The 23,753-nt window shown below is 37.9% G+C and overlaps 1 protein-coding gene across 3 annotated transcripts in view; it reads right to left on the bottom strand.

The window, feature by feature from the left end:
- The window catches only part of Ankrd55 (ankyrin repeat domain 55), a 97,462-nt gene that overhangs the window by 29,622 nt on the left and 44,087 nt on the right, over positions 1-23,753 (bottom strand). For all 3 annotated transcript variants that reach the window (XM_040272462.2, XM_040272461.2, XM_021722515.3), the window contains exon 7: positions 15,264-15,392. In XM_040272462.2, coding sequence (XP_040128396.2) covers positions 15,264-15,392 — 129 coding nt within the window. The remainder of the gene's footprint in view (positions 1-15,263; positions 15,393-23,753) is intronic.

Here is a 23,753-nt window from a genome sequence, read left to right as displayed (position 1 = left end):
AGTCTGCCCCCAGGGTAATCAGGATGGATTTTGTAAACTTGACTTTCTCCTTGTTTACCCTGAGCTCATGTGACTTTGTAGTCATTCTCTTATCAAGCACTGGAAGTCCTATGGCCTGAGTTCCTTCAAGGGCACTATGTGCACTTGGGTAAGTGATGATCTATCTGTGCCCAAGTTTCTCCACATAGGAGTTGAAGGGTTGGACTTAAGTGACTATGTAGTCCCTTCCCTCTTGAACATTCTTTCACCTTAAAAATTGGATCACTGACATATTACATTTATAATTATCCTTTGGCATTATGAATTTACTTGGAGTTAAATTATATTTACAGAATTTTGACACAGTTCAAATAGTTGGCACAGATCAGCTCTCCCTCCCCCACCCCGTGTGTGTGTGTGTGTGTGTGTGTGTGTGTGTTAAAACTTCTTAACCACATCACCACATACTGAATAAACAATCATAAAATAGTCATTTACATTGGTGCAGTTCTTTTCTTTCCATCCTCCCTTGCATAGTATGCTGAAAGAACGGCTCAACTTAGGGATATCTTAAATAAGCTTATTTTCTAGTAAGTCGGGAAGGGAATTAGTGGTGAAATTTGAGGGGCAGTAGATACTTGCCCCTCTAAACTGCCCTGCCCTGATATTGTTGTTATCAAAAATCCATGTGTTAAAACACTATAACCCTGGGATGCTTGGTTAAGCTGAAAATGCTATCCCAGAACTCAGATGCATAAAAAAAGTAAGGTCACAGGGCTAACTGCAGACCCCCAACTTGGAGAGGCAGACAGGCATATACAGGGAATCATGACATCTCAGAACAGAGGCCTCTGTGAGGACAGTGCTGGGGTAGGGAACCCTGAACTGCAGTTGATGAACGGTTGTTGGCTTCGAGTGGACAAATGAGAGAGTTATAAACTTCAGAGGGACCCAGACAGACTGGGAGCCCTGTACTTTTGTCAGTTTTACCTCCAGGAACTTGACTAGGTTCTGAAAGTAAATATCAGAGAAAAATTCCCATGGGCTTCTGGTTGGGGGAAGGAAAGGAATCATTTTGAAACACAGCAGGGCACTAAAGAGAAGCTAGATAATTAGAGTCTCAGAGCCTCACCTTCCATGGTTTTATCAGAGCCTAACTGACCTTGGGGAAGGGAAATGCCTGGCTTTAGCCCACTGTAGTCCTCCTGTTCCACCTAAAAACATAGGAAAAAAACAACAAACCCAACATATTCTTGTAAAATTCACAGTCCAGAGGTACAACTGAAAGCCTCTTTGCAGCTTTTATTTTTACCCACAACATCATCTCATGTTTGCAAACAAGAAAAATTATGGAGCATACCAGAAGGAAAACAACAAACAAAACAAACAAGCCAAAACAATTTGAAGAGACAGAGCAAACATCAGGACCAGAAATGTTGGAATTATCAGATTGGGAGTTTAAAGAAACTATAATTAATAGGCTAAGGGCCCTAATGATAAAATAGATGATAGCATGCAAAAACATATGGGCAAGTAAGAAGAGTGATGGAATTCCTAAAGAAGAGTCAAAGGGGAATGCTAGAGATCAAAACCACTAACAGAAATGAAGAATGCCTTTTATGGAATTTAGTGGACTGAACATAACTGAGTAAAGGATCTGTAAGTTTAAGAATCTCTCCACAGAAACTTCTGAAATAGAAAAACAGAGACTGTAAAAAGCAGAACAGAATGTCAAAGAAATGTGGGTCAACATCAAGGCTATAACATACAGGTATTCTCCTGGAATACCAGGAGAAGAAAGAGAGATAGGAAGAGGAGAAGTCACGGAAACATTAATAATGACTGAAAACTTCCTAAAATTAATGTTTGATGCCAAAGCTCAGAAAACACTAAGAAGGACAGACATAAAGAAAACCTATACCTAGGCATGTATTTTTCAACCACAGAACATCAAAGACAAAAAAAAAATCCTGAAAGAAGTCAACAGGTGGAAAAACCCTTCCCTATAGAGAAGCAAAGATAAGAATTACATCAGACTTCTCAGAAACAATGCAAGAAGGAAAAAAATGGAGTGAAATATTTAAAGCTGAGAGAAGAAAAAACCCCTACCAATCTGGAAATCTGTACTATGTGAAATTTTCCTTTAAAAACAAATAAGACATAAATACTTTCCCAGACAAATAAAATTGAAGAATTTGTTGCTGCTGGTAAATTTGCTTTGCAGTAAACTTTAAAAGAATTTCCTTAGAAGAGAAAATATAAACCAGAAGTTCTGATTTACACAAAGGAAAGAAGAACACAGAAGAAGAACTAAACGGAAGTAAAATAAAAACTTTAAATCTTCTTATTGTTAACTGGCCTAACAGATAACAGTTTGTTCAAAATCATAATAGCAATACAGTAGTCAATTATGTATCATTATGTATATATCTTTATATAGATACATATATTTATTGATCTATGCTTAAAAATGAATGAAATGGATGAAAACAACAATACAAGAGATGAGTGGAAGGAACTGAGATTTTTTTGTTGTTGTTATTATAAAGTACTCACACCAACTGTGAAGTGGTACAGTGTTAATTGAAAGTGCACTTGGATTTGTTGTAAAAGGCTTCCACTGAAAAAAGTGAAGAATTACAACTAATATGTTAAGACAGGCGAGAATATGGAATTGTGTAAGATACTAATTAAAAGCACAAAAGGTAGAAAAAAGGTGAAAGACAAAAACCAAGGAAAAAAGTAGCAAATAGAAAACAGGATTGCAAATATTAATCTAAATATATCAATAACCACTTTGAACATGAATTACCCAAATGTATCAATTAAGACAGGATTGTCAGAGTGGATCAAAATATAAGACCCAATTATATGTTGTCCACAGAAACTCACTTTACATGTAAAAATACATATAGATTAAAAGTAAATGAATGGAGAAAAATCTACCATGAAAACACTAATCCAGAGAAAGCAGGAGTCACTATATTAATTTGAGGCAGAACCAATTTCAAAGAAAGGCAAGTTATTGAGGATAAACAAGGACATTATAAAGTGATAAAGGGGTTAGTTCTCCAAGAAGATAAAATAATCCTTATGCACCCAACAACAGGGCCTTAAAATACATGAAGCAAAAATTAATAGGACTGAAAGAAGAAGTAGATATATTTACTATTATAGTTGGTGACTTCAACACCTCTTTCAGAAAAGGACAAATCCAGCAAGCGGAAAATAAGTTAGGACATGGTTGAAATGAATTGCATATAATTGATATGTATGGCCCACTTCATCCAGCACAACAAAAATACATATTTTTTTTCATGGTACTTAGGATTGAACCCAGGTTTTCATGTATGTTAGGCAAAGTGCTCTGTCCCTGAGCTATACCTCCAACTCCCAAACACACTCTTAACAATCTCACTTGGAACATTCACCAAGACAAACCAGATTCTAGGACATAAAACAAACCTAAAGTAAAGACAAGACAATATAAATTATAATGGATGCTCTTAGAAAACAGGAGAATTAAACTATATATCAATAGCAAAAAGAAAACTGAAAAATTCATAAATAGTATACTTTTAAATAACACATATATAGTATACTTTTAAATAACACATATGTAGAAAAAAAATATCAAGAGAAATTTTGAAAATATTTTTAATTAAATCAAAACTTACCAAAAATTGTGGGATGCAGGAAAAGAAATGCTTAGAGGGGAATTTATAGCATTGAATGCAAGAAAAAAAGATCTAAAAACCAATTATTCAAGTTTCCACTTTCTAAAACTATAAAAAGAAGTTTTTTTTTTTAAATCCAAAGTAAGCAGGAGAAAAGAAAAATGAAAATTAGGACATAAATCAATGAAATTGAAAACAGGAAATGAACAGAGGAAATTGATGAACCCAAAAACTAGTTTACTGAAAAGATCAATAAAATTTAGAAGCCTCTGATCAGACTAAGGAAATAAAGAGGACAGAAATGAAAGAACGAGTATCACTATAGCTCCCATGGTCATAAAAATTATAATAAATACTATGAAGAATGTTATGTTCACAACTTGATAATCTTTTTGTAATAGACCAATTCCTTGATATACAACCTGACAAATACACACAGAAAGAAACAGAAAATATGAATAGACCTATATATGTTAAATAAATTTAATCAATAATTCATTAGATAATAATTCATTCCAAAAGAGAAAGCTGCAGGAACCAATGGAGCCATCAGTAAATTCTACCAAACATTCGAGGAAGAAATTACACCAATTCTCCACAACCTCTTTCAGAATATAAAGGCTTAGGGAATACTTCCTACTTCATTCTGTGAACTAGTATCACCCTAATAGTAAAACTAGACAAAGGCATTACAAGAAAAGAAAACTATCGAATAATAACTCTAATGAACAAATATGAAAAAATACTAAAAAAAAATAGTAAATTGAATACAACAATGTATAAAAAGAATTGTACACCCTGACCAAGTATGATTTGCTCCAAGTATGAAAAAACTGGTTTAACATTTGAAAATAAATGAGAGTAATCCATCACACCAAGGGCTAAGGTATTAAAAAAAACCACATGATCATATCAATAGATGTAGAATATCATGAAGATGTATTAGGATCCTAATACATCTTCATGATATAAATTCATTACAAACTAGAAATACAGAGGAACTTCCTCAACTTATAAAAAAGATTCATAGAGGGCTGGGGTTGTGACTAAGTGGTAGAGTGCTTGCCTCGTACAGGTGAGGCACAGGGTTCGATCCTCAGCACCACAAAAATCAATAAATGACATAAAATATTGTGTCCATGCATAACTAAAAAAATAATTTAAAAAAATTCATAAATGACCTATGTGGTGCTGGGGGTCGAACCCAGGGCCTTATGCATGTGAGGCAAACACTCTTACCAGCTGAGCTATATCCCCAGGCTGATGACCCACATTTAACATCATGTTTAGTGGTAAAGAATTAGAAACTTTCCAATTAGGATCAGGATCATGGCAAGAATGTTCCCACTCACTACTCCTTTTTAACATTGTACTCAAAGTTCTAGCTTATTGTAATAAGATAAGGAAAGGAAATTAAAAACACACACACACACACACACACATTGATTATGAAGGAAGAGGTATCTCTCTTTGCAGACAATGGGGTTGTCTATACAGAAAACCTGGAAAGATAGACAAGAAGTAACTACAAAACTAAAGCAAAATAAAACTCCCTGAATAAGAAGCAAGTTTAGTAAATTCACAGGTTACAAGATTAATATGCAAAAGTCAATTATTTTCCTATACAGCCCCAATGAACAATTCGAGTTTGTAATAAAACCTACTGTCATTTGGATGTGGTTGTTCCTTCCAAAGCTCATAGTGAAATTTAATTTCTAATGTAATTGCATTGAGAGGTGGCATCTTCAAGAGGTACTTAAGTCATGTGACGGGTTGGTTCATCCTTATGAAAGGATAAATGTAGTTCCCATGAGAAAGGGTTAGTTATTTCAAGAGTGGGTTGTAATAAAATGAGTCAGCTTCTTTCCCCCCTCCCCGTCTCTTTGCACATGCTTCACTGCCTTCTGATTCTATGCCCTTCCTGGAGTAGCAACAGACCCTCACTAGAAGCCAAGCACTATGCTCATGGACTTCCAGAACTATGGCTAAATAAACCATTTTTTCCTTAGAATTAATTACTAAGTCTCAGATATTATTATAGTAACAGGAAATGCATTAAGGCAAAAATGTATATACCATTTACATAAGCACCCCTAAAATAAAATATGCAGGTATACGTCTAACAAAATATGTATAAGAGCATTATGAGGAAATGAGTGGAGAAATATTCCATGCTCATGGTTAGTAAAATCCAATATTGTCAAAATGTCAGTCCTTTCCACCTCAATATATAGATTAAATGCATTTCCAATAAATATGCCAGGAAATTGTTCTGTGGATATTGTTCTGGTTCTAAAATTTACATGGAGAGGAAGAAAACTCAGAACAACCAAAAAAATATTAAAGAAGAAGAATTAAGTTGGAGGACTGACTCTTAGGCTTATTATAAGGTTATAGTCATTAAAACAATATGGTATTGGCAAAAGAATAGACAAATAGATTAATGGAAAAGAATAAAAAGTATACACGTATACATATGTATTTATTTATTTTATTTTTTTAAAGAGAGAGACAGAGACAGACAGAGAGAGAGAGAGATATAATTTTTTTAATATTTATTTTTTAGTTATCGGCAGTCACAACATCTTTGTTTGTATGTGGTACTGAGGATCGAACCCGGGCCGCACGCATGCCAGGTGAGCGTGCTACCGCTTGAGCCACATCTCCAGCCCCAATGTATTTAAATATATGCATGTATATTCAATAGATATATTAAAAAATCTTTGTGTGTGTGTGTGTAGTTAACTAATCTTTACATAAAGGAGTAAAGGCAATAGAATGGACAAAAGATAGTCATTTCAACAAATGATGCTGGAACAATTGGACATCTACATGCAAACAAATGAATCTAGACACAGGAGACCTGTGTCCTTCAGAGACATTGACACAAAATGGATCAGAGACCTAAACATAAAACATGAAACTATAAAACGTTCAGGTTACATAGGACAAAACATAAATGATGCTGGGATTGATGATATCTTTTTAGATATGGTAACAAAAGTATAATTCATGAAAGAATTGATAAAGTTCACTTCATTAAAATTTAAAATGTCTGCTTTGTAAAGACACTGTCAGAACAGTGAAAAAACAAGACACAAGATGAATGAAAATACTTGCCAAAGGCACATCTGATAAAGGAATGTTGTCCAAAATATTCAGAGAACCTGTGAAATTTACTAATAAGAAACAAATAATGCAATTAGAATGCACCAAAGTCCTTAATAGACACCTCGCTGAAGAAGATATACAAATGTCAAACAAATATATAAAAAGATGCTCCAAATCAGAAGTCTTCAGGGAAATGCAAATTAAAACAAAAATACCACTACACACCTATAAGAATGATCAAAATCCAGAACACCAACATCAAATTCTGGCAAGGGTGTGGAGCAACAGGGTATGTAAAATGCTAGAGAGACTGTAAAATGGTACAGTTACTTTGGAAGAGAGTTTATTGGTTTCTTACAAAAATAAACATACTCTTATCCTATAATTCAACAATTTTGCTTCTGGGTATTTACCCAATGAAGTTGAAAACTTATGTCTATATAAGAACCAGCACGGGCTGGGGTTGTGGCTCAGGGGTAGAGCGCTCGCCTACTATGTGTGAGGCACTGAGTTCGATCCTCAGCACCTCATAAAAATAAAATAAAGATATTGCATCCATCTATAACTAAAAAATAAATATTAAAAAATAACCAGAACATGAATATTTATAGATGCATTATTCATAAATGGCAAAACTTGGAAGCAACCAGGATGTCTTTAAACAGGCAAATAAACTGTGATACATCCAGACAATGGAATATTAGTTGGCACTACAATAAATGAAAAGACATGGAGGAAACATAAATGAAAAAATAAAAATATGGAGATCAGGGCTTGGGGGAGACAGTGGGAAGAATAAAGAAAGTGCAGAGAATTTTTAGGACAGTGAAACTACAGTATATGGTATTATAATGGTGGCTGTGTGCCAAGAATGAACCCTTATGTAAACTATGGATTTGGGGTGCTAATATAGGTTGATCAATTGTAACAAATATGCCACTCTAGTAAGAGATATTATAATGGATGAGGCTGTGCATATCATATGGGGTACAGGGGATATGAAGAATTGCTCTGTACATTCTTCTCAAGTTTTGCAAATCTAAAACTCCTCTAAAAATAATTTTTTAAGTTTAAATAACCTTTAAATAATTAAAATTTAAATAATCTTTAAATTAAAATTATATCCACACATATAACCCAATGAACCATTAACCCACTAGTTTGACATGGATTTGTTCTTGGGACTGAATTCAGTGAATACATCTTTGGAGACTTAAGCTTCAGAAAGCTCTGCTTTGGGTCTTGAGTGGCAGTTAGATGAATAAGGCACAGGGCTCTTAGGCACAAGGTCTAAAAGGGAAGACACAGATCCCTCCCTAAGTGCAACACAAGCCCTAGGTGCCAGACAGTGCTGGTCAGACAACATGGATGGGAAAACTCTGATAGGAAACTTTACAGAGAAAATGACATTTAGTTGGGCTTTGAGGAATAATAAAGAGTGAGCAGAAATTCTGTAATTCTACAGGTAGAAGAGATGATGTGAGGAATGTAAAAAGAAAGAAGCACTTCACCCAAAGAAAAGAGAATAATTGGGGGAGGGGAGATAGAAAGGATCTCTATGATGGACTGGGGGGTTAATGATAACTCAGTGTGATTGGATAAGACTATATAGAATGAAAAGGAGGGTTTGTGGGTGGCTGAGGTAGAGTGTGGAGGTGTTGTTTATAGCAGTTAAGTACTGACTTAAGGAGTTTGCCCTTTACTACAAAATTAATTCAGTGAGGATTTTTGAGCCAATGACCAACAGTCATCATAACTGTTTTTCTAAACTAACAGTTATATTGGTGTCTTTTTGGTTAATTGGAAAACATTCAATAACAATATAAGAATATATAGAGAAGGGATGTGATGAAAGTAGGAATACCAGTTATTGTAACTGTTCAGAAGAGAGAAGGTACAAGCGTGGTCTATGGAAGTGTGCTAAATTGTTTCCATATATTCTTTTCTCATTTGGGTCCACCGTCCAGTATCTGTGAATTGCATCAGAATGTCTCCTTGGCCTTTGGCGTCTGGTTGGATTTGGCAAGTGGGTGGCATTGACTGAAGGTGGGTGTAGGAGGAAAGAGAGATTGGAGTATTTATCCCTCAATTCTCTTCCTGCTAAACTAGTTTTGTTGTTCTACCAAGGGCTACAGTTTCTGTTAAGGTGCATTATTATAGCTATAGCTTTTGTTATGTCTTAGAGCTATGATTTGAATGTATCCCTTAAGGTTCATGTGTTAGAAACATAATCTCAGGTTGGGCAGAGTGACACATGCCTGTAATTCCAGAAAATGCAATTCCATTTCAAAGCCAGCCTCAGCAATTTAGTGAGACCTTGCTCTAAATAAAAATATAAAAAGGTCTGGGGATGTGGCTCAGTAGTTAAGTGAATCCTTCTGGGTTCAATCCCCAGTACCAAAAAGAAAAAAAAAAAACATAAACATAATCCTCAATGCAACAATATTGAGAAGTAGATTGATGATTAGGTCATGAGGGCTCTGCTCTCATAAATAGATTAATGCTGCTATCTCAGGAATAGTCTCATCGTGGTGGGAATGACATCCTTATAAAGAATGAGCTCAACTCCCTCCATCTGCTCTCTCATGTATATTCTCTTGTCCTTCTGCCTTCTGCCATGGAATAATTCAGCATTAAGGCCTTCACAAGATGCAGGTTTCTTGATGTTGGACTTCTGAGTCTTGAGAACTGTGAGAAATAATTCCTTTAAAAATAAGTTACCCATTGTCTGGTATTCTGTTAAAGCAGCCCAAAATAGAATGAGACTTTGTAGACACTCTTGGTATCCTGGTTGCCATGTTCTGAGCTGCTTCTCTCCACCACTTCCTTCTGCCACAATGTTCTGCCTCACCTTGGGCCTAGAGCTATGGAGTCAGTCATCCATGGACTGAAACTCTGAAACCATGAGCCAAAATAAACCTTTTCCTCCTCTAAGTTGTCCTTGTCAGTCTCTTGGTCATAGTGATAAAAAGCTAACTAAAACAGAAATTGGGACTAAGGTTAATTGCTGTGACTAACTTGACCATGTGGTTCAAAAGACTTTGGAGCTAGTTTAAGAGAGGGAAGAATTTTTGAAAAGTTTAGAGATGTTTTTAGAGATGCAAGCTGGAAAATCTTTAAAATATTCTAAGTGGAGCTTAATGATCAATTCTGATGAAAGCTCAAAACACCAGAATGCCTATAGAACTAGGGATAGTAAAGACTGTGTTCATGAGGTTTCAGAGGAGAAGGAGGACTTTCCTGAAAATTAGACTAGAGGCCATTCATGTTTCATTTTGATAAAGAAACTGCCTATTTTTCATGTCCTGAGAATTTCTGTGGGGCTGAATTTAAAGGTGATGGACTAATTAAACTGTCAGAGGAAATCTCAAGGCAGCACATCATTTGAGGGTGGCATGGATATTGCTGGTGACTTTTTGCAAAGTTTACTGTGATAATAAGAGGCAGAAAGATTTGAAAGACTTGCAGTCTGGCCAGAAAAGTGCAAGTAAAACTGGGGCTAAGGAGCTGTGGTTATTAAAGAGATTACAGCCTATAAAGAAATACTAAGTATTTTACTCAGAAACAATAAGAAAGATGGCTTGAGGGAATCTCAGAAATTGGCAATACCAAATCTACTCAGGCTCAAGGGTGTAAAAGTAAAAATTCCTTTGAGAAAGACCATGGGGGTACCATGGAAAGAGGGAGTGGTGCAAGGATTTGTTTCCTTATGCTTAGTCACCCGGCACTCAGAGGTTGCTGCAGTTGTGGCCCCAGGATGCTCGGATACTGCTCAAGATTGCACAAGACCTTGGCTTGTGAAATCACATGATGTAGGTTCTACAGAAATTCAGGAATCCTAAAGTCATGGGGTCATGGAGGTTTCCACCAAGGTTTCAAAGGAAAGCATGAGAGGCAGGAAAAGTGGAGCAGAGTTGACGTTCCATCTCTTTCTTACTGGGACCTTGACCTGAACAGTGAGGATAGAAAGGAGGGGAGAGACTTGAGAGGAGGTAGAATTGAGAGGTTCTGATAACCAACTGGATGTGAAGAATAATCTCTGCCAATAACCCCTGTGAGGGCAATGTGTCAAGATGTACGAAGGAAACCTAAGATGCAGTAGAGACCCCTGAAATTAAGAGATGCCAGTAACATGGAATGTCTACCATAGAAAGCTGCAGGAATTGAACAGAGACAGGCCAAGAAAGAGGCCATATGGGCTAAAGTCAGCAAGGCCACAGGGGTGAGCTACCCTTTTGAGGTAACAATGCCGTGTGCTCCAGATGCCAGATGTGGAACTACAAGACTTATTTGCTCTGTGGAATTTTGTTCTTGCTTTGATTCCATCCCTTCTTTTATGCTGCTGTTTTTCCTTGTGGAAAGGAAATGTTTAGTCTGTGCCATAATAGATTGGATATATGTAACTTGCTTTTGATCTTGACTCACGGTTGAAGAGTTTGTTTTGAATCTCCGATGAGATTTTAGACTTTTAACTTTGGGCTAATGCTGAAACTATTAATACTTTGGGACCGCTTAGAAATTTATTAAATGTATTTTGCATTGTGAGATGGGCATGAGTTTTGGGAGTATAGGGGCAAAATATTATGGTTTAGATATGAGGTGACTCCAAAAGCTCATGCATGAGGCAATGCAAGAATGTTTACAAGTGAAATGATTAGATTATGAGAGCTGTCACCCAATCAGTAGATTAATCCACTCATACAGATTAACTGGTGGTAACTGTAGGCAGGTGGGGTGTGACTGGAAGAAGCAGGTTACTGGGGACGTGCCTTTGGGTTAATATTTTTTCCCAGGTGAGTGGAGTCCTCTCTCTACTTCCTGTTGCTATGTCTTGAGCTGCTTTCCTCTGCCATGCCCTCTACCCTAATGTTCTGCCTCACCTCACCTCAGATGGTGGAGTTGGCCCACCATTGACTGAACCTCTGAAACTGTGAGTCAAATTAATCCCCTAAAAATAAAAATAAAAAGTCTTCATAGCCAATCCCTCTTTTCCATGCTCTTTAGGCCCATATGAACTAATGACAACCTGCTCATATTTTATGTGCCAATAGTCTCTTCATGATGCTCTCCTCAATGATCCACATCTGAGTGTTCCATCTCTTTCCTACTGGGACCTTGACCTGAACAGTGAGGATAGAAAGGAGGGGGAAAAGTTGAGGGGAGATAGAATTGAGAGGTTTTGATAACCAACTGGATGTGAAGGGTGATAAGGAAATGGTATTCGTATATATAGTATATAGAGGTCTTCAGCTTGGGCTACTGGGAGGATGAAGATGTGTGACAGGAAGGTAGGATTAAAGATTCAGTTTGACTATATTGAGTTTGAAGTATCTGGGAAATTGTGGGGAGATGCTCAGGAGAGCTGGAAATGTGGGTCTCTGGTTAGGAGAGGTCATAGCTGGAGTTATTGTCTGAGACTCTTCAGAACTGTATGGTAGTTGATGCCACAGGAGCTGATAAGCTCTCCTAGGAACAGTGGGAAAGGAACTCAGGAATAAACTTATGTCTAGTTAAGGAATGAAAGGGAGATGAGGCAGGGAGATACCAGGCTAGACTCCTGATAAGTTGGTGTCATCATAGGTAGATAAGGGACATATCCCTAAGGAACTAGATGCCATTTGGGGTGATTGTCATGGGGAGGATGTAACCCTGGTCATTGTTAGCCCAGGTACAGTCAAGCAGTGGCATCTTCTCAGCAGTTAGGGGAGTGAGAAAGACAGTGATGGGCCTCTTGAAGGGGATCACCAGCTACCAAGGGACCTAAGACACGGGAGCAAGAAGTCTAACCAGCATATTTCTGAACCTGATGTTTTAATGATTTACTGCTTTGGTTAACTGGGCTAAATACAAAGGCTTTATTATTTCAAGGTACTATAGCTTTAAATAGGATCTCATTATATAGTTCAACAGAAAAACAGGAAGTTCATCAAAAGGAATAAATGACAATGGGAAATAGAATCATTCATGTGGAAAAACTGTAAGGAGTACAATGCTGTCCTGTGTTATAAATGAACAAGAAGTCTAAAGAAAGCGAGTGTAATCATGATTTCAACTGACATTTGGAATTACCCTTTGTCTTTGCCATGTGAAGAGCAGAATGAATGCTTCTGAATTTCACTGCTAACCACAGAGAAGGGAGCAAAGAGGGTGGAGCAAAGCCATGATCCTTAACCTTTCAGGGATAGTCACTGATTCTCACTGAGTAACTGAAAAAAAAAAAAAAAAAAGGAGTGGACTCCTTCCTCATTAAAATGAACGCAAACATACTCACACAACTACACATACGATATTGCATACAATTGTGGAAGTACAGAAAGGTACCTGTCTTGTTAATAATTTCACCACCAGTGCCAGAAACACAGTAGATGCTCAAGAAATATTTATTAAGTGATTGAATAAATAAATGAGGGCGGTATTACGTTTATACACTCATGGACAAATTGTAAACATCATGGTTAGAAGTGGATAAGGTATTAATTTGATTCATTTGTCATAGTCGTTCTCAATCCTAGCTATACATTATAATTTTCAGAGGAGAGAGCTCTAAAAAATATTGATGCCTGAGCTCTCCCTCAGAACAACTGAATGAGAATCTTAAATATTTGGGTCCTGAGCACCAGTCTTGTTTAAAAGCTGTTCAGGTGACTTCTAATGAAAGTAGCAGGTTGAAAGATGTATCATTTAGTAGAGAGACAGGATATGAAGGCATGGGTACGACAACCACAATTTTAGGGAAGAAATCAGGAATAAAATAATTAGCTCTTCCAATTCCATATCACATTCCATATCACTTCCATATGCCTGGCCTCATTCATACCCCCCAAAGATACCTAGATAGTTAAGCCAAGCAGGCATTGGTGACTCTCCTCAGATTAAACCCAAGTCTGTCAATACAAACTCATATCTTCTGAATTGAATATGCTGTCCTTTTAGTTTTGCAAAACTGGTTTTCAGAGGATCAGAACAGTGGTCCTATCCCCACAGAATTAGACTCAAAAGGTCTGGAGTTGGGGTCGGGGAATCTGTAATGTCACAAGTACTGTTAGTGATTTCCTTGCAAGGCCAGGTCTAGGACAGCAGCTCTAAATTGGGGCTGGAGGAGAGGGAGGGAGAGGTCTGTCAGTCAGAATTACCTGGGGGAAATTTTCCAAAATGCACATACATGCCAGAACTATGGAATCAGAATGCAGAGGTATTGAGGGTGACCATACAGAAAATGCTTGATCCTGATGCCACTTTCACCTTAGCTGAGAACCAACATCATGGGGCACTTTTTTGAGAGTCAGCCAGGTTCTGAGGCCACTGCTACAGTGGTGGCCTGTGATTAGCTAGACGCCAGCTCTGGGGACCCTGGGCACAGACTGGCAGGGAGGGCGGGCCTGGGGGGTGATTAGATACTGAAAGTATGTGGGAGGGTGCTAAGGGCAGGTGGAAATGACAAAAACAAGTCTTGCTCACTTTGCAATTTAGCCTGAGGTTGGCTCTGGTGCAGAGTAACTGAAGCCAAGTTTGGAGGGACAAAAACAGCAGTTTCCAAATCACTTCTGTTTCCCCTTAACCAGGCACATGTGTCAGTCCTGAAAGTCCCAGGTGCCAACCTCTGCTGCGCTTGGCATATGAAAACAATGAGTGAAACCAGAGTCAGGACCACAGAAACGACTCTCACAAGGATGCTGGCAGCAGTTTTGAAAGGGTGCTTTTACTGGGTCAATGGAAATAACAGCAGGGAAGTCTGTGTTTACGCATCCAGAGACAGAGTGGTCTCACACGTCTGTTAAAGGAAGCATAGGACTGCACTCTGTGCTCCTTGAAGGAGGGAACAGATAACTTCTTGGTTAATTTATTACACCAGGTAATCATTCCCCTTGAAAATGGAAGGCACTGCTGTACACATTAGCTGCCATTCTTTCCCTCATTCTGTTTTACCCTCTTTGGACTCAAGACTTTGCAGGTCTACTCTGATTTCTGTCTTTTTACATTTGGTTCTGTGTTTTGGCATTGACCCCCTTCTGTGATCAAGGGCCACTATTTTCACTGTTCAGAATAGAGTTTAGGATCACCTGCAATGAGGCCTCTGTGCAGGACTCTAATAGAAGAAAGAGAGTCGGAGTCATGATTCAAAGACACTGAAGGGGTTGTCCCAGTAATCCTTTGAAGGTTACTGTTAAGCCAGCAGCAAGCACTGAGATGAAGAAAGAGAGGGTGGGGTGTGTATGTGTGTGTGTGTGTGTGTGTGTTTGTGTATGACGGGGCAGGGGGGTGGGGAGCCGGCAGACAGACAGACAGCAAGGCAGAGGCTCTAAAGTGACAGATTTGTTGCCTCTCTGGATTTAAAAGAAGCGGAGAAGGACAGAGTACATCCTACTTGCTCTGTCATATCCACACCAGGCCTTGTGCCTGTGATAATTCCATCCTTCACGTTCGACCTGCTTAGAAAATCTTTAATATTATTTTATACATATAAACTAGAGATGGGCCTACTGGTCAATCTCTCACCTGAACTGCCCAGTGGAGAGCTGTTTTGAAGTCCTTATCCACAAGGGTGGGGTCTGCCCCCTTCTTTAACAGCATTTGGGTGTGTTGAGGTCGGTTGTGGAAAGCTGCCCAGTGGAGTGGCGTCATTCCCTGCAAAACAACAATCAGAGGGACACAGATGAGCTCAGGCTCCCAGGAAGGAAATCAGGGCTGGTGCTTTCTCCCTGAACTGGGCAGTTGGGCTGGTTACTGCTTGTTCATTCATTGGTTAAATAATTCACCCAACAGATATTTGTTGAGCTTCTGTTTTTTTGCCGGGCAAATAGGTATTGAGGATACAAAAGTGAGTAAGATAAACAAGACCTTTCCCTCATGGGTGTTGCACGGTGGTAAAGAAAGACAATAAATGCATGCAAACAAGCCAGAGGATTTTGTAGATTGGTAAATGCTGTTAAGTATGTGCACAAGGTTCTGTGTTAGAGAGTAAGCCAAGGGATCAGGCTTGTTCTAAATAGACTTACATAAAAAGAATTGAGGGGAGAAGACATCTAGCACCAAGCCACAGAGGAAGAGAGTATGTTTAAGGAAGTCCCCTAAGACTGAATCATGTTAGAATGCAAACCCCCAGCACAAGGGCAGGGATGTTTCTGACTGCTGTGTTTGCAGAGCTTAGAATAGAGACTGTGTGCATAGCTGTTGAATGAATGCATGCATGGAGCAGGAGACAGAATAAAACAAGATGAAGTTGGAGAGGGAGGCAGGGGCTGATTCTGGGAAATTTGGAGGGTAGATACTGATGCTGTATAAACCATTTGGATTTAATTCTAAATTCAATGGAAAGACAGTGGAGGATATAGCAGATGTTGGTATGATCCTATTTATACTGTTGCAAAGAAACTATGGAAGCTGGGAGAGTCAATCTGGTGAACCTCAGCTTCTTTCAGAATTTCATATAGGTAAGGAATAACTTAATAGTAATGAGTTTATGCTGGAAAATTATGGCCCCAAAGAACTGGTATGATTTGGAAGTATACTCTGAAAGACAGCCATTTCTCCTTGCCCACGCTTCTCTATTACATAAAATGCATCCAAAATGAATTGGGAATAAGATGCCTTTAAAGGAGGCAAAGGGCATGAACACCTTTAAAGGTCTCTCTCTTTCTTTTTTGTTTTTTTCCTTATAGTCATCCCTGCAGATACGAGACATTGCCTTGGCCTTCTCTGCTCCATCCAGTATAAGCTGAGTGGAGAAGACAGACCTTGCCTAGTTAGGAATGCAGTAATAACAGTCCAGAGTTAGTACTTATTGACCAAGAGACCTTTCTGAGTTCTTTTATATATAATCTTACTTAATCCTCCAAACCACCTCTCTGTTGTGTTGAGGTCTACTCTGTGTTCACCAAATTCTATTTCTTCTTCCAAGGCACATAGTCAGACTACATTCCAAAGTTCCTGCAGACAGGTGTAGTCGTCAGGTGACTGAGTCCTGATTTTTCAAATGTAGACAGAAGGGAGGAAAAACCCTACAGCCTGGCCCAGAAAAGAGACCATGTATTCCTCTCTACCTTCTCTCTTTATTCATCCAACAACTGAATTCAGAGAAAAGACAAGGTCCTAGAAGATGATGGAACTATGTAACTGAAAAATCTGAGTCCTGACTGATGAGGGCAAACCAGTTCATCCTGCCAACTAGTTTTGGACCATAATGTAGGCAAGAAATAAGTTTTTCTTGTGTCAGGCCACTGAGATTTTGGTTTGCTATTGCAGACAGTCAACTCTGACAGGTGCAATTGTCCTCATTTTATAGAAGAGGAAACTGAACTCTAGAGAAGTTCCCAAGTCTGCAAGTAGGCACGGAACTGAATGTTGGGTTTGAGGTTTGTGGGGCCCTGGGATTAGAATGCTAAATCCCCTCAACTAGTTCCATATTTTAAATCCTTAAATTATAGTACACTTTCAGGTTTCAAGTTTCAAATGTCATATAATACTGAGCCTCTAGAGATATTCTTGAGGCTTTTTCAAAAAATTGGTTCCTTGTGGAAAAGAATGCTGTGGAAAGTCTTGCTCTTATTCCAACAGCTGAAGTTTTACTTGGGGAATGCTGAGTAGCTCAGTGCATTTTAATAGGTCCTCTTCATTTTCAACTGGACCCATTGGAATTTAAACTTGAGAGAATCAGATTTTTTATTTTTATTTTGCATGGCTCACTCCTTTCTCAGTTCTAAATTCCATTTGCTTCAGAGTCATTGGATTCATCACTAAGTGCCAACAATATTCAGGACTAAAGACTGAGTCAATTTTCAAGTCATGAGATCTGGGCCCTTGTCGGACTGTCTAAATCCCTAAAGTCTAGAATAGTGGCAGGCACATTGTAGAAGCTGTAAATACTACTTATTAAATGGATGAATAACTTCTCACTCTTAGTGATTGGATTTCTTGCTTCTATAAAATTTGGCTTTGCGTTTTTTACAGCAAAAGAATTAGTCAAATATGATCATTGATACCAACTTATCAGTTGATAGTAGAATTTTTTTTGACAAGTAATCTTGTCCTTTGTCCTGCTGTCAAAGATGAGATAGACAGCAATGACTATATTCAGAAACACGACTCAGGGATGTGAGAATTCAGTAAGAAAATGTAGTTGTGAATTAAATTGTAATTATGTAGTCACCTAAACACAATTGCCAGACTTTTCAGAGTTATTCTCTTAAAGCAACAACAAAACTCCTTCAAATACCAATTTTCTTGCATGTCTTGGTAAAGGAATGGGATGACAAAACTACTGCTATTTTTGATACACCCACGTGGTGCCAAGAACTTCGTATCTTCATATCATATCAATCTATCTCATTGAATCTTTCCAATGATCCTATATAAAGATGGGTATTTTTAGACCCATTTCACATATTAGGAAATTGGAACAGTAACTAACTTGCTTAAGGCCCTGATCAAGTACAGAGTAGGTCTGAGATTCAAATTCAGGGTTCTCCGACTCTGGAGAAAAATGTTCTTTCTACACCTTACCCTGATATTCTTTGGAAATAAGCTCAGGTGCTAGAAAATTCTTTTCTTTGTGATTTTGAATCAGGAGCTGAATTCCAGTGCCTTTAGAAATGAATGGCAGTCCTTTAAATGGTCCCATATTGAGACTTGAATTACTTTACTACTTCTCTAAATGCTATCACAATATAAACAATTTGTGAACATTCACCCAAGAGAAATTTCCTGCTGTTGCCTATTTTTTTTTTCAGTTGAGTAATGAGAAATAAAAATAAATCCTCTTAGAGTTAATAATATGAAAACCAAAACTTTCAAAATCAGCTCATGGGCAGCGGTTGGTATTGCACAACACTCTTTCTTTAGGAACAGTTTCCTACAACTGCCTCCTTCTCCTTTCTTCAGCTTCTATTGATGCTATAGGCATTGTAGTTGTTGACCATTTTCAAGGTGGACTTCAGGCTTGGTGACTGGTGCCATCAGTCAGCAATGACAGAAATCACAATGAAGCTCTGACACAGGTCAAGGCAGATGTTGTGGTGTATTCACCCTGGAATGTCCCTGGCACTGAGCATACACTAGGTGTTCAAGAAATGTTCACTAGAAATAACTAGTGAATTGCACATTATCAAGGTTTCTTGAACATATGGGAGAACAAAATCAGTCTGTTGGATGCGAGAAAGACAGCCCCCTGTGTTTAAACTGTGGAGACCTTTCCTACCAGGTCCCTAGAGCTTCACTGGAGACTCAATTGGACCTTGAAAGCAACTAGGAGTTGAAAATCTAGGAGTCACTTGCAGATATGTTGCAACAACACCCAGATGGCCTTGGGACTTTGACAGCAAAGTCCCATTTCTTTTAAAAAATAAAAAGCATTGGCTCAGAGTGAAGCATAATTCTCATTCAGTTATGAATATAACTGAATGTTTTGAAGGGAAGTGCTAAACTTCAGTTGACTTAGGATCTGTTTTTAGATCGCTGAGAAGACTAATTGCACCTTGTAACTGTTGGGTGCACAGTAAGGTTGCTCTGGAACAGCGTTCTTGCTCAAATGAGTGATTCTGTGCCCCAAGCCTGAGCCACTACAATTTCAGTTATGAGCTTACAAGTTTTATCAGCTTCTCAGAATATTCATCCCCCCCCTGCAAACCACCACAACTTTTCTATTTTCTGAGTCAGAAATCTGATTTAATGTTTAGCAGGTTTCATGTTTCAGAACTACGCTTTAACCCAACTCCAGCCAGCCCCAAAAGGCACAGAGAAACTTTGCTAGGCTTGGGTGTTGGGTACCCACCTGTCTTGGTGCACCAGGGGACAGAATTATAGCAGGTGGCCGAGGGTTCAGCAAAACCATTCCACATCCTCTGAAGGATCTAGAATTTCACAACCTTGTTGGTTCTGGTTGACATAAAAAATTCATATACTAATAATCCCCTAGCCACTGATGACCATTCCCCACAAAAATTATAGAAAACCTTCCTCAGAAAAGTGGAATGAATGATGTAAATTTAAAAGTGCATCAATTATATTTATTAAAATAAATTTGTGCTTTAGAATATATCTATTTGGTACTGGGATTGAATCCAGGGACCCTCAACCACAGAGCCACATCCCCAGTCCTGCCCTTTACTTTTGTTCATTATTTAGAGACAGGGTCTCATTGAGTTGCTCAGGATCTTGCTAAATTCCTAAGTCTGACTTTGAACTCAGGATCCTCCTGCCTCAGCCTATTGAGCCACTGGGATTAAAGATGTGTGCCACTGTGCCTGGCTATGCTTTAAAACATTTTAATGACTCTATTTTAGTATAAGTGATCTTTGTGATCCTATATATTTCTTTAATGTAATTTTAGACAGTTTCTGAAGAATATCAGAGACTGGGTCCCTAGGCTTCAACAACACATGACAGTTTGCAGGACATTTTTTTCAAAGACCATAAATAATATAAAATCTTGGGGATGGGGCTGTGGCTCAGTGGTAGAGTGGTTACCTAGCACATGTGAGGCACTGGGTTCAATCCTAAGCATCACATAAAAATGAAATAACAATATTGTGTCCACCTACAACTAAAAAATAAATATTTTTTAAAATGACATAAAATCTTATTTTGGGGGAGTAGATTTTGGAAATAACTAACATTATTTGATCTGGAGTTAGGTCTGGTAGATAAAATGGGTAATTAAGTTGAGTCGATAAAACAAAAGGAGAAAGGGTCATAAAACAAAATAACATGGATTTTTCTTGAATTTAATCCCAGGATTAAATCTATCTATTTATCTATCCATCCATCCATATATATATAAATGTATAATATTTTTTGAGTCTCACCATGTGTAAGTTACCAAACTAGATTCTAGGGATACAAAGATGGGAAATCAGTGGTCTGCCTCTAGACATTCATGGGGTTGGGGCGGGGGAGAGCGGGAAGTCCTAAGTCATACTGACCTTATTCTACTTTTTAAAAGAGACATTCAGTTTTAGGATAAAAATTTGGGTGCATTTAAAAACATTTGCTTTATTATTTTACCTTTTGCTAAAGTGAGAATATATTTAGAGTCAGGGTCTCTTTCTCCTGATTTTGCCTTTGGAGCTCAAAATGTCTGCTTGTGATTATATCTTAGGAATGTAGTAAATGGAACTGGTACTAAGATTATGTCCAAAAGCTCACATCTGGTTTTGCAACTTGGACTTATTTTCTCAGAGTGCTGTTGTAATTGAAGTAGGGATTGTCAGGCTGCTCATAAAAATTTACTAACAGAAGAATGTGCATGGAATCAACAATATATTCTAAATACTATGTATAATGGCACTTCTCTAGATAAATGCATTCAAAGTTCTAACTCAGATGCTAACAGCTCACAGTCACTTTAGTTTTTTTTTTATTTTTCTCCCTCTGTCACCCAGTATTAGGGCTTGAATTCAGGGCTGCTCATACACTAGGCAAGTGCTCTGCCACTGACTTATGTTCCCAACTCTTAGAGCCTCTTTTGATGCAGTACTCTTCCTGTCAAAGCTAAAATAAGAGCAGAGGAGGTTAGGCTTCAGTTGTTTAGAGATTTGCTAACTGTAGCTGCAACAGGCAAGCGTCTGTGTCAATGATTCTCATGAGGTCCTGATTAGAACAAAAGTACAAAGGACCATCTGACCCATCCCACCTTTCCTACAGTGTTAAACTCTGCAGTGTGGTTGGATAGCATTTAAAGAAGTCACTTCACAATTAAGCAATGTGGTTAATGAAACAAGAAAAGCAAACGGATCATTGGAACAGAATAAAGCGTTGGGAAAGGAAAGCACAAATTTTTTAAAAATCTTGTAACAAACTAAAAGAAAATTTAGCATTTACTGTAATTAAGTTCTCAGGGGTAGGGAAGGCATTCTTTAAAAAGACACCAAGAGCAAAAGCAGTAACAGAAAAAAAATGATCATTTTGATTACATCATATTTTAAAATTTCTCTATAAGAAAAGACTATGAACAGTTCCAAAGTAAGGAACAGACTGTGAAAAAATATTTTAAACTCAACTGTAGGCAAAGGATTACTATTTTGATTATAAAATCAAACTCCTGTGAATCTATAAGAAAATGAGGAATAATCCAATAGGTTAATGGACAAAGGATGTGAACAGGCAAGTCTGAAAAGAAAACATAAAACAGACAATTATACCAATGAAATGAGGTGCAAACTCTTTAGCCAGGATGGTGCAAGTAAACAAGAAAACACAGTGATGAACTGAAAAGGGTACTGCTTGTCGAACTATCAACTGATGCAGCTGTGTGGGGGAATACTAGGCAGCGTGTAATAAAATAGAAACGTACACTCTCTGCTACCTGACGATTCTAGAGAAATACTTTTAGGAAATGCCTAAAAGACAACTCTGTAATAGTGTTTATGATGGTGAAAAACGGGAGACAACCTCAATATTCATTCACAGGGGAATGGCTAAACAGAAGCATTTCGTAGTATGGACCACCGCAAAACTATTAATAGGCTCTACCTATTAACATGGATGGAGTTCTAAGACATTCTTTTTTGGGGGGAGGTACCAGGGATTGAACTCAGGCTACTTGGCCACTGAGCCACATCTTCAGCCCTTTTTTGTATTTTATTTAGAGACAGAATCTCACTGAGGTGCTTAGCGCCTTGCCATTGCTGAGGCTGGCTTTGAACTTGCGATCCTCATGTCTCAATCTCATGACTTAGATATATTCTTTTTATTTATTTATTTCTTAGTTATAGTTGGACATAATATCTTTATTCTATTTAGTTATTTTTATGTGGTGCTGAGGATCGAACCCAGGGCCTCACACTTGCTAGGCGAGTGATCTACCGCTGAGCCATAACCCCAGCCCCTAGATATATTCTTAAGTTAAAAAAAAATCAAAGTTGTAGAACAACAGAGAGTGTGATATCTTTTATGCGATACTCCATTGTTTCTGTAAATATATATAAAAGATTGGGAAAGAGATATCAGACAGTGCCTACCAGAGGGCAAAGGTGGCAGGTAGAAGTAATCAAGGACTTTCTAGCATTACTGGTAATAATATTTAAATTTTTAAAAAGCAAGGGTGGGTATGGAAAAAAAAATAGTCATTGAGTTCAGATCAGGACGACCTCTAAAGTGACATTCACTACCCGGAAATAAAATGGCATCAAGTTTCGTTTTATGTGAGCAGTCACAGGATGGTTTCAGAAATTATTTTTTTCTTTCTCTTTTTGTCTCTCCATTCTTCAATTTCAGTTTTTAATCTAGTAATCTGTTAATCATGTCAGATTTCTACTAATTGATTATTTAGCCCTTAACCCTTATGTTGATAAGCTTGTGTTCCTTCAGTCATTTCTGGAAAATAACTACTTTAAACTTGGAAGATGCCATGACTGCTCGGTGCTCTTGTCACCAGGAAACTGGAATGCTGCACCAGCACTAACTTACCCTCTTCCTTGTTGCTTCTGGCCTTGTTGTTTTTGCTTCTGGGCGTTTAGCAGATGTAGGGTGGGTCTATCAACAGATGTTAAATGTTATCCCTGCATCCCCCCATATACAATTTGTAAGTTACCTCGTACTTGGAGCTCATTGAAAACTGATTGGAAGGAAAGAAGAGTGTTTGTTCAAAACGTTGAGAAGAGAAATATGAAATGAAAGTAATGAAAAGCCTGAGCTGTGTTCTCTCTACTTCTTAATCATCTCCCCCTTCCACCTTTGCAAATATGTACTAATTGGCTCATATTAGCAACTACATATACATATATATGCATATATATGTAATATACACACATATGAGTACATGTCTGTGTACACATGCATCTCTTTCTCCATATCTGTGGCCTTCATATCTATGGGTTCAATCAACTGCTGTTAGAAAATATTTGGGAAACAAAATTGTGTCAGTGCTAAACATGTACAGACTTTTTCTTATTATTATTCCTTAAACGTATATCAACTATTTACATAGCATTTACATTGTTTTAGGTCTTATAAGTCATCTAGAGGGGAGTGAAAGTGTTGTGTGATCCGAGA

The sequence above is a fragment of the Ictidomys tridecemlineatus genome, chromosome 1 (assembly GCF_052094955.1).
Source record: "Ictidomys tridecemlineatus isolate mIctTri1 chromosome 1, mIctTri1.hap1, whole genome shotgun sequence".
NCBI lineage: Eukaryota > Metazoa > Chordata > Mammalia > Rodentia > Sciuridae > Ictidomys > Ictidomys tridecemlineatus.
The sequence above is the reverse complement of the archived record's forward strand: the minus strand, read 5'-3'. Positions and strand labels throughout refer to the sequence as shown.